The 12,054-nt window shown below is 53.3% G+C and overlaps 1 protein-coding gene across 1 annotated transcript in view; it reads left to right on the top strand.

Moving 5' to 3' along the window:
• Positions 1-6,598: 6,598 nt before the first annotated feature.
• HTRA1 (HtrA serine peptidase 1) overlaps positions 6,599-12,054 on the top strand; it is a 57,579-nt gene continuing 52,123 nt past the window's right edge. Inside the window, exon 1 of the mRNA XM_019940169.3 lies at positions 6,599-7,172. Coding sequence (XP_019795728.2) covers positions 6,614-7,172 — 559 coding nt within the window. The 5' untranslated portion in view covers positions 6,599-6,613. The remainder of the gene's footprint in view (positions 7,173-12,054) is intronic.

Here is a 12,054-nt window from a genome sequence, read left to right as displayed (position 1 = left end):
TTAAAAAGTCTTTTTACGAGTACCTTTAAAATTCTGTCTCATAATTTCCTTGAGTCAAAGTTGAACAATCTTTCCTAAGAGACAGCATGTTCTATATGTGAACTTTTTCCCATATAGGTGAAGGGGTCACATATGGTTCACATATGGGTGAAAGGGGTCAAAATGTACAAACTTCCAGCTATAAGATAAATAAGTCCTGGGGATGTGATGTACAGCATGGTGTCTACAGTTAATAGTATCGTATTACATATTTGAAAGTTGCTAAGAGAATAAATCTTAAAAGTTCTTATCACAGGAAAACATGTTTGTAACTATCCACGAGGAGGGACAGATGTTAACTGCACTTACTGTGGCCATCGGTTCATAACATGTACAAATACCGAATCATTATGTTGTACACCTGAAACTAATGTAATGTTACATGTCAACAACACCTCAGTAAAAATGCATCCCTCCAAACCAAGGCCTGTTTGCACTAATACGTGCAAATGAACAGATGCACAATGAACCATCAGAATGCTTGAGAGTGGGATGGAGGTGGAGAGATGGATATGTGAGTAAAAGAGAATAAATAAATACAGAAAACAAGAGAGGGGCCTTGAATGGAAAAATATAAAAAGTATGATTTACTCAATCCTGTGCACCTGGGGTCCAAAATAAATATATCCATAAAAATATGAAATATCCTTAAAAAGACTACACATTCTAAAAAAACCTCTTAAATGTTAAAAGATATTTTCTTAAAAAACAAACAAAAAACCCTTTTCTGAAGGCAGGTTTTTTGTTTTTTTTTTCCAGTAAGTGCTTTTCCCAACTCGTTTTTGAATGATATTTTCCAGGGTTCATTTTGTGACTAACCCAAGGGGGTAGCAGGATGCTCCCTTCTCTACCTAAAGATGACATCATCAAACCACCACCAACAGGGTTTGCATTTCGGTTTGTTTTCTGTGACGTGGTGCTGGTTTGTGTTGACTCATCCAAACTCCTTAGTAAGGCATATGAACTTCCACAGTCTTGCCCCAAGCTCCCTTCCCATGCTTATTTCCTACCTGTCTAGACAAAACTGGCTCCTCGTTGCTCTTCTTTTTTTTTTTTTGGCGGTACGCGGGCCTCTCACTGCTGTGGTCTACTCCCGTTGCGGAGCACAGGCTCCGGACACGCAGGCTCAGCGGCCACGGCTCACGGGCCCAGCCATTCCGCGGCATGTGGGATCTTCCCCGACCGGGGCACGAACCCGTGTCCCCTGCATCGGCAGGCGTACTCTCAACCACTGCGCCACCAGGGAAGCCCCTCGTTGCTCTTTAAACAGCCTTGTCTTGGTTCTGTGCCTTTAGACATACTTCTTGTGGCTACTTTCAAATGTCACTTCCTCCATGAAGCCTTTTCCAATGTGGCCAGGAGAGTTAATCACACACAACTGGGAGGAGACAGAGTGACCTGGGTACCAAATCTCACCTCTAACACTCACGACCTCGATAAGTTACTGGATTTTCCCAAGTCTCAGTTTCCTTATTTCAAAAGCAAGGTTGTGATAATAATACCTACGTTACAGGGTTGTTGTCAAGCTTGTATATTCAAACTGCTGGGAATCTGCTCATGCTCAATAAATGCTTGTTCCCTTCCTCTCCTCAAAAAGAAAAAACAAGAAAAAACGCGAACTATCTTGCCTAAAAGGCGGCATGCTCTACATGTGACCTTGTTCAGCTTTTCATGCAGCTCCTGAATAACAGAAAATCGACAAGCTGTCATTCATTACAATTTGGTGCCTGCCTGTGGGTCTATTTGAAATTGTGTCTGTCTGATATTGGGTCATTGAGAGTGGAAAAAACTGGTCACGCACCTTGCACTTTTAGTTTTCTAAAGCAAATATACTGGAACGAGCTAATTAGTGCAAACGTGGACCGTTGGTCTTCTGCAGTTGATTTAGGCGACAGGTTAGTCTTAAATTAATGAAAGGTCTGAATTAGAGATCTTGAGGGCTTGAAAGGAAACAGAGCAATAGCCAGGTCTGGGATTGTTTTCTACGGGGGGTCCTTCTTTAATTAACAGCCGTGAATGTTTTGTGACTTGATATCAGAAATCCTAATATTCCTAAAGTGCTTCAGAAGTTCTCCAGAATATGTTAGACATCCATACCGTTTGCACTATCTCTGAAGGAGGGGTTTGCACTGAAGAAGTCGTTGCTGAAATGAATTAACTGTTACAAAGCTAATGGAATCTCTTTGCTTCTTATCCTATTGGGTTATGCTAACTGCATCTTCAATGTAATTCAAAGTTCTCCTTCACCTAAAATCGAATAATGTATCTATAGTTTTAAATGTCTGTTACTGAATCCACTTTTTTTTTTTCAGTCTAGCATCCATACTGCAGCAGGGTGATTTTGCCAAAACACAGCTCCTTAAAAGCCTAGTGGAACTTACCAGCATCAGTGTAAGCCCAACTTCCTTAGGCGGACAGCTGGAGCCCTTCTCAACCTGGCCCCCTACTCCAGCTGCCTCTCCTGCCCACGGGGACCCCTTTCCCGCCTGTAGCCACACTAGAATTTTCCCAACTAGGCGCCCTCGTAATATGACGTCCCCTCCCACCCCCGTGGACGATGTGCTTCCTGCTGTTCCCCGTCCCTCAAGATGGAGCTCTGTTAGCACCTTTCTAACGCCCCGATTTTCCCCTCACGGAAGTCCTTCAACCCCCCTGCATTTGTTTTCTTGTCCTTCTCTCTCCTGAGTAACAGGCACTAGTTTCCTGCACCTCACGGAGTGCGTTCACGGGGCTGTTTACACTTAAATGAATTAAAATGAAAGACGAGTAAAGTTCAGTTCCTCACGGGCACTTGCCGCATTTCAAAAGCTCAGCAGCCACATTTAGTTGGTGGCGACCTTCTGGGGCAGCACAAGTAGAGAGAGCCTTTCCATCACGGCAGGAAGTTCTAGACTTTGAGCTCCTGCAGGGCAGGGGCTGCATCATTCAACACCACGTCTCCGGTGGGCAGTAGAATGGCCACCACATGGCAGATGCTCAGAAGTTTCTCCTGAACCAAACCAAACCGATCGGACGTGAGACTGTCTTCAGAGAAGCAGGACCAGGGTGTGCCTATTGTCACAGGAGGTCACCACCTTCTGACGGTGGGGTGGCAGGAGGTGATGGGAGCGTGCCTGGTACTCAGAGGGAAGGGAGCCCAAACCAGCTCAGAGGTGGCATGTGCCAGCCAGGGTTCTGTTACTATGGAGAGAGTGAGAGTGGGCGCTATGGGGGAATAACTCAGGATACCTGCCGCCCTGGGACCACAGGGCAGCCTGGTTTGAGGGCATTTTGGGGGAGAGCATCGGGCATGAAGTCTGGACTTCATGTGACTGTGATTGAGAGACCGGGAAGTTAGGGGGTAGGGGACTGACAAGACTTTAGGAAGAGACAAAAGTGTTACCACTGCTCCCTAGCTTCTGGTACTGCAGATGAGGAAAGGCAATAGGGCTCTCACCACTCTGGGTCCTTCATGCACTTGGGAGACCCCGTGGGAGATCTTTCTCCTTCTGAGAAGCACAGCCATGGTTCCACTTCAGAAGCCCCATTTCCAAACCCAGGCTTTGGCAGCCATGGTGTTTCATTGTTCATTCTTCATGAATAGGCTTGACTTTGTTCAAAATGAAAGCTTACATGCTGCAGATCTGGCCTGCAGAGGGGATGGCAGGGAACTCGCCTGTGTGGCTTCAGAACTGCCCCCTTTTCTCTGGAAAAATCCTCTCTAGGAATCTGTGCCAAGACCTGGCGAGTGAGAAATGACTTTTCATGATGTATTCAAAAAATGCATCTTTTAAGAAACTATCTTTATAAGTGGCAGCAGAGGAGGAAGAAATAAAAGAGAGAAAGAGTAACCCTTTCATTTCAAAAGCATTATTTCTAGATATGGAGATGCTGGGACGAAGGGATGGTCAATGCTGGGCGCCTGAGGCCAGGTTTCACCTGATTTATTCTGTTCTTCCACACGTGCCCTCTCGTGGACACACACACAACACCCTCCCACGTGGACGGTTCAGGGCCCCCATAATCCTTTCAGTGGGACTTTAATTTTCTAACTCAGAGTCCGTGGACTTGTTGGGGCCCCTGGATCAAGCTGTCCCCTTGGCGATCCGCGTTATCCTCAGAGCAGGGGGGTGATCGTGATGCAATCATGGTCTTTCTAAAACCTTGGGCATTTCCAATTCTGCTTCTCAGGTTCTGCTCGGTCTTCCATTCCTCCCTCAGTTGACTCCTCCTGAGGAAACCACCAGCATGGCTTCCAACAGCAGGGAGGTGCTTTCTTCCTTCCCTAGTAGTACAGCCCTGTGGCCTATGTGGCTTGCATTTCCGATCATCACAGTCACAAACACCTCTTCTAGGTTGTGAACCATCACAGGAGTGGTTCCATTGCCAAAAACACTCTTAGGTTAGTTACCCCAGGGAGACCCGTTGTCACGGCCATTTTCCTGGTGAAGGTCCCTGAGGTCCTTAAGCGATTTCCAGAAAGCACAGAATTAAGGGCTAGAAGTGGGATTTTGAATCCAAGCCCATCAGATGACATGGCTCCTGCCTGCTTCACTAGGTCACACTAACTCACACTGGAGGGGAGGAAGGGCGCTTCAGGTAGAGAGGAGAGCACGAGCAAAGGCAGAGAAACCTTCAACAGGAAGGTTATGTTCCAGAAAATGCAAGTTATTCAACTCTGGGGGAGCAAAGTGTGTGTGGTAGGGGAACGGAGTGGAGAACGGGGTGCGAGCGTGATGGGGACCCAGTGGGACCCTCAGAGACTTATTCTCTGACAAGAAGGGAGCTCGGATAAGTTGTGGTCATGTTCTGTTTTGAATCATCTAGTTCACTCTGCAGTCTGGTCACTTGGCTGGAGGGTGGAGGATGGGAACTTGCAGGCACAGACCGTTTAGAAGGTGCTCTGGCTCCATCACTCTTAACTTGTGGTGTGACCTGGGGAGTCACTTACCCTTTCTGGCCTTCAGTTTTCTCATCTGTAAAATACAAGTATTGGATGAAAAGGAGTTTTCACCAATTTATCCACCACCGCAGGCCCTGTCTATCTCATCTGCTCACTGGCCTGCAGTGGGGAGAGTCTTTTTATTTCCTGATGGACTTTGCTAATTATTCCTCTCCTGCACCCCGCCCAACCCCTTTCTGGGTAATCACAGCCAGCCAGGCACTCAGGGCCTCTAATCAGCAGAGGTATCACCCTCCTTTGGTATACAGGGCTGAGTGAATTCTGAGTGAAGGCCTCCCTTCCCACAAGAAGGATGTTCTGGTTTTAGGAAATACTGCCATGGGGTCTAGGGACACAGGCTGGAGACCAAGACATCTTTGTCATGCCCCGGGTTCCTGGACCTCCTGCTTCCGGGCTCTTGGTCCCAGGGACCCCTCTGGACGCTGGACGCTAACATGTCTCACATTTGGGAGGTGCTTGGAGCGGAGGTTACACATATTTGGATTTTACGTTTAAACTATTTTTGTTGGAAAAGTACCGCGTGCCCAAGGGAACAACCCAAACACAGAAGAATAGTGAAAAGTCGCTAAGCCCCCTAAGGCCGGTCATCTCAGGCCCGTGCCCACCCGCCCTTGGGAGCCTCTGCCCGGCTGGCCGGGCCCAGGGCTGCGTGAGGCCGCCTCTTACAGGGTCCTCCGGCTCAAGCTCTGCCCACCTGCCGGCCTGGCACCGCCAGGGCACGGAGACCCACCTCAGGGTCGTCCCTGCTCCTCCTGACGACGCCTAGACTGGCGTCTGTCCCAAATGGCTCACCGAAGACTCTCAAGTGGAAGATCAAAGGCGAGCTCTTTTATTTAATAACAACGTTTTGAGAGAATCACGCATGTGGTGAAAAATTCAAACAGTACAAAGCCTCTCTCCCACCCAAGACTCCCCCCACCCCGCGCGTTCGCAGCTTCTCGCTTCTCCTTCAGGAGCTATTCTGTGCACGTACAAGCACGCATCCTGCCCATAACAACTTTTGAAAAGAATCTGACTCGAACGATTATATTCTAATTACTTATGCGCTTTGCTTTTTTCACTTAACCGTGGATCTGGGCGCTGGCTTTCTGCCAGCCCCGCGAGCCCCGCCTTCTTCGTAGGGCTGCACAGGGTCCACGGTTCCGGTCGCGCGTGCCGAGCACAGGGGTCAGTTCCACCAGAGTGGTGCTCGTCCTCCTCCTCTAGAGCGCGTGACCGGGGCAGGCGGTGCCACCGCCCGGGGTCTGGGCAACGGCCCCTCCCGAGGCCGGGCGGGTCCCCAACTCTGCAATTTGCGGGAACTTTCCCGGGCGCTCGCGCGCCGGCCAACCGCAGGTTCCCCCGTGCAGAGCCTCTTTTTAGTTTTAAGGTCGCGAATCGCGGCGAGGGAAGCCGCAAGAGGCGGATACATGGGAAGCGGAGACCGGGAAACGAAGCCCCGCGAGCCGGCGGGCCCACCCGCGAGCCGCCCCGCCCGCGCCCACGAGCCCCGCCGTGCCCCGGCGCGCCCGCCCTGCCCCCGCCGCGGGCGGTCCCCGGTCCAGCAGCCCGCCCGCCCTCCCGCCATCCGGCCGGCCCCCCTCCCGGGCGCAGTGCCCGTCCCCAAGGCAGCTCGTCACCGCCGCGAGGCCAATGGGCTGGGCCGCGCGGCCGCGCGCGCTCGCGCCCGCTGGCCCCGAGTCCCTCCCGCTCTCTCCCCGGCGCCGCACTCCTGCCCTCGCTCAACCGGCCGCCGCCGTCGGAGCCGCCATGCAGCCCCCGCGCGCCCCGTTCTTCCCGCCGCTGCTGCTGCTGCTGCTGCTGCTCGCGGCGCCAGGCGCAGCCGGGTGTCCTGAGCGCTGCGAGCCCGCGCGCTGCGCTCCGCCGCCGGCACACTGCGAGGGCGGCCGCGTCCGCGACGCGTGCGGCTGCTGCGAGGTGTGCGGCGCGCCCGAGGGGGCCGAGTGCGGCCTGCAGGAGGGCCCGTGCGGCGAAGGGCTGCAGTGCGTGGTGCCCTTCGGCGTGCCCGCCTCGGCCACGGTGCGGCGGCGCGCGCAGGCAGGCCTCTGCGTGTGCACCAGCAGCGAGCCGGTGTGCGGCAGCGACGCCACCACCTACGCCAACCTGTGCCGGCTGCGCGCCGCCAGCCGCCGCTCTGAGAGGCTGCACCGGCCGCCGGTCATCGTCCTGCAGCGCGGCGCCTGCGGCCAAGGTACCTGCGCTTCGGGGAGCTCCCCGCTCTCCGCCTCCCGGCCCCGACCTGCCCCCGCGGGACGGACGGGCCGGCAGAGGGGCAGCGAAGCTTAGCGGGGTATTCCGGGCGCCCACTGGCCGGGAGAGGCGGGCACCCGCCCCGGCGGGGGCAGCGTTGCGCGGGCTCTGTCGGAACCGAGCTTTGCGCCTAGCCCAGGGTCTGTTCCGCGCGCGGCGGGTCCTGGACGTGCTCTGTCCAGAAGCCCGGAGCCAGGGTGACGGGGCATCCCGCCCGCTGGCCGGCTGCTGGGTGCCCCGCGGGGAGCCGCACCGCACCAGGGCCTGGGGGACAAACAAGACAGGAATGTGGGCATAAAGAGAGTTGAGAAGTTCGGGGCTGAAAAAAGTGCCGTGTGCTGCGTGAGTCTGAGGCTTTGGGACCGGGTCTAATTTCCGTAGCTTTCCCTTCTTTCTCTGCATCTGCCCCCCCCCCCCCGCCCTTTAAAATTAACCATGCATTCATTTTTATTTCGGATACTGTCGTTGAAAACATTGCCTTTTTATTTGAAAGGGACGGTGTTGCCCGTCAGGCTCCCCAGTTTCCCTAGGTGACCTCCCCGCCCCCTCCCCCCCCACTCGCCGCCCTGGCCAGGCACCAGTTTAGGCGGTGCAGCGGCGTTGCTGCCGCCTTGCTTCCCGTGTTTTGAGCCAACCCTACAAAAATGAAAGTGGTTCTTTTTGAACAAGCTGAATGTAGTTTTGGATCACAAAATATGCAGACTCAGGGGTGAGGGGAGAGGGTTAGGGATGAGGGAGAAGGATATCCTCTCCTTCCTTAAGCATCTTTTCTCTATCAGCGAGACCCATCCTGGCAGGGGAGGTGATGGTGATGGGGCAAAGGGTGGAGCAATCGTCTAACTCTCTCGCGGGACCTTCCAGAGGGATGCTTCTCGTCTCCAGTCAGAGAGACCATGTGGAAAAACAATACGGAGTTCAGCTCCGGCCAATCCAGCGGTGTGGGGACGGGCCAGCTCTGCTTGGCAGTGCACTTTGTTGCAGCCACACGGTGCCTCTTCGCCGCGGGCAGTGCGTGGAAAGGGAAAGAGGGGAGCCCAGCGCAAGGGGCTGCTCTAGGTTTTCTTTGTAGGAAAACCGTCCAGCACTAGGGCCTGGCACAGGTTGGCCGACACAGAGAGGAAGGTGCCACAGCAGTGTAGGTGAAACGGAGATTGTGTGTTCTGCCAGCACGGGAGCAGGGAGCCAGCCTCCGCGCTCAGGAAACAGCCTGATTAGAGGGTGGAGGAGCGATATTCCCGAGAGAAGTGAACCTGCTGAGTCTGAGGTATGGGCATGACAACGCGTGCGTATTGAGTGCCCACTCTGTGCCCCAGTCCGTGTGCCTGGTGTGTTACACGTGTGACTGCACTCGGCCTTCACAGCCTCGAGAGGAGGGAGCCTTTGCTGTCATTCCCATTTTACAGGTGGGGGAACTGAGGTGGAACTACTTGCCCAAGGCCACTCAGCTGGAATTTGAACCCGGACAGCCTTACTCAGAAGCAGCCCAGTGTTTAGCCCCAAGCCTGGGGAAGGGAGGTCAGGCTGGGTAAAGGAAGTTTGGGGAGGGCCCGAAGTGCATCCCACGTGGAGTGCGGGGGTCAGGCTGAGCCAGGTATTGCTTGGTGAACAGATTGGTGTGGCTGGGGCTGCTTGGGGTGGGGGGCATCAGGGGTGACCCAGGCTGGTGGTGCAGAGCCCCAGGGCCAAAGTGTTCTCAGATGTTCTTGAGCCAGGGCAGCTCAAGACAAAAAAACCAAACAATAACCAAAAATACCTGGGTAGGACAAAGCTAGCAGTAGAATGCCAAACACGCCAGGGCACGGAGTTCGGGCTAGTGCAATCAGTAGTTTGGGTGTGAGGTGATGACTATAAAAAAAGCACGTTGTGTGTTTTTGTCAAAAACAAGCTAGCTGTTACTGTTTGTAGTCGAGCTGCACAGGGTCCTGAGTAACTGGCAGTATTCAAGCACCGAATTTACTGCCAGTAAGGTGGAGTCACTGAGTAAGTTTCAGGTCATTAATAGTCACCGTGTGTGTGGAGGGAAACAGGTCCTCTCCCACTGGCTGTCAGGCCCACAGCGGGCTCCCAGGAGAACCAGCGAGGGGACAGCCACGGAAGGATGAGCGTGGTGGCCCAGAAAGGAGGGAGAGACAGAGGGTGCAGAGCTGTTCTCCTCTGTCCTTTCTTTCTGCAAATATTTACTGAGCTCTACGGTGCATCCGGCACTGTGTGTGTGTGTGTGTGTGTGTGTGTGTGTGTGTGTGTGTGTGTGTGTGTGTGTGTGTCTGCCTGGCACATAGGAGGCACCTGGCAGATGCGTGAGGGGATGTTGAATGAATAAATGAACGAAGGAAGAAACCAGAAGTGCTGGAGATACACGATAACCCAGTCTTTCCTCAACGGAAGGTTTCACTTTTGCCGCCCTTCTCCCCCCATCTAGCATTCCGCCCTTGACTTCCTGGAGGTACCTCTGAGGACAGGAGCCTGGGAGCCAAGACTTCATTCAGTTGAAGCCCTGCCCACAAGCAGGTCACCTGACGTCATTGTTAAATGCTGTGCGTTGGCCGCCTGCTCCAGCTGTGAGCCTTGGCAGGAGCACTGTTAGCTGGAGTGCCCCTGCGAGGCCTTTTGGAGGAGGCGCTGTCGTACGGGAGGCCTGGAGTTGGAGCGAGCGTGCGAGGACGAGGGGAAGGATCGGCTCCCCGATTCACGAGATCGCGAAGAGGGTTTGTCTGGAGCGGAGAGCGAGGGCAAGGGAGGTAGGACAGGCTGGCGCGCAGCGTTTGGGAGCCACAGTGGATCTTTGGATGGCGGAATGAGCCACCATTCGAAAGAAAGCACTTTTATTTGTAAGCTGTTTCACAAAGACTCCAGAGGGGGTCTCTAATCATGGTTCTGGAAGTGAAGGCAAATCATCTATTCAGAAATCAATGCTGCTGTCAGGGTTTGGATGGGAAAGTGTCCAGTTATACCAGAGATCAAAAGAGCTGTCGTCTTCCACCAGGGGCAGTTTGGATTAGCTTCAAGCAAAAACTCTATACTGGTCAGGGGATTACGAAAAAAGAAAGGAATTGCAATTACTAATAGTCTGATAATAAGGGCTAACATATACTTCGTGCTTATTCTGTGCCAGGCCTGCGTTAACCCATTCGATCCTCCTAGCAACCCTATAAGGGGCGTGCTGTAATCCTCCCCAGGTTACAGCTGGGAGACAGAGTCACAGAACAGTACCTTGCCCAGGACTTGAACCCGTGCATCTGGTCCACAGCCCATTCATAAGCACTCTGTGCTGTTGACAGAGAAACCGGGATTATAAGCCAACCCCAGCTAAGCCGAAGCTAATAGCTGGAATAAACAGAGCTCCAGATGGCCATGGCCTTGAGCTGAAACAGAAACAAAGGCCACGTCACAGTGCTCGCTCCGCAGGCACAGGAGTCTGAGGACATGGTTGCCCCCAGTTGCCATGAAGGCAGCCCTTGCTGGAAAAAAAGCCAAAAAGCAGAAGCAGCTGTAGCAGAGATCCATCCAAACCAGAGCCCCAGGCCCCAGACTGCTCTTGGGCAGAGAAAGGCTCCTCCGGATTCCCAGACGCTGCAAAAAACTAGCCAGGATGTGTAGCAGATTTCTGCCAAAAAAAGGACAGGAAGCCAGAAAAGAGGCCTGAAAAAGACTCCTCAAGCATCAGAAGTCTAGTCCTTTTCTCCTCCTAGTACACTCTCCAGGAAAGCGACCCGCCCCACCCAAAAAAACCCCAGCAGCCCCGAGCCCAGGAACTCCTCGTCCTGGTCTCACCCCAGGCCTGACAAGGGAGGGCTTCTGAAGGTGCGGGCCGGCCCTGCATTCCTGGCGAGGAACCACCACGGGCTTAGATGCCTTTTGAATAGTTTATAAGGCTTTGCTCACTCTGGTTGGTTATCTTCTTTTGTTCTCAGTTGGTTTTGCTAAAGAGTTAAAATATTAAGGTTTCAGAAAATTAGTAAGCCAAGTGTATAGAAGCCAAGCGTCTGAGTAACTCCGTTCCATCCGGAGGAGCTGTAAATAGATTGCATTAGCACTTAAAATAACTGCATTCAGTAAGTGATTATGGCGGGGACCATGAGCTAACTGTGGTCAGACGGCCGACGGCCTCGGGACTGCAGGGCTGGATCCTGAGTGCATTTGGAGTTGTGTGATCCTGGACGCCGTTCCGTGCCTTGGATTGAGAAATCAGACTTTCCATGAGCTTATATTTCAAGTGAATAAATAGTGATGGTAAGGCTTAATTTGAAGAAGAAATCAAGCTTGGCAGAGGGTGAGGCCAGCTGGGGTGGAGGGACTGACAGGCTGAGACTGCCTCTGACCCTGCCTAGGCTGTTACCTGACCAGGTGACCGGCCCCCGAACCTTCAGAGCCTCAACAGTGAGGGGATTGGACCAGGTGATCTCTGAGGGCTCTTCCAGCTGGAATGGTGTGTGATTCTTGTAAGAAAGCTAGTCTCTGAAGAATTGTGGTAACCTCATCCTTGTTTTAAAGCCTGGGCTGGCTTCTTTAAGAGTTATTTCTTTTTCTTAAGTTATCGATGGTTAAAGCCAGGGTTCGGGTTGAATGCCTGTGGCCCACTTGGGTCTGGTTGCCTCGTACTGCAGCTTTGTGCTGTCTGCTGCAGGTCCCCAGGTGACCACTGCGGTGGCATGTCCAGCCCCAGGAGGTGAGCTCCACTGAACCCGGTGACCCTTGCTGTTTCCCAGGGGCTCCGAGGCTGGGCTGCATGTGTCCTCTGGAGTGAGATCCCTCCTGAGCCCTTTCTCCTTCCTTCCCCATCTTCTCTGCCGTTAACAAAAAGAGAGAAAATTAATGTCAGCAGA

Source organism: Tursiops truncatus, chromosome 16, assembly GCF_011762595.2.
Source record: "Tursiops truncatus isolate mTurTru1 chromosome 16, mTurTru1.mat.Y, whole genome shotgun sequence".
NCBI lineage: Eukaryota > Metazoa > Chordata > Mammalia > Artiodactyla > Delphinidae > Tursiops > Tursiops truncatus.
Note: the sequence above shows the minus strand (reverse complement) of the source record. Positions and strands in the feature narration are given on the sequence as shown.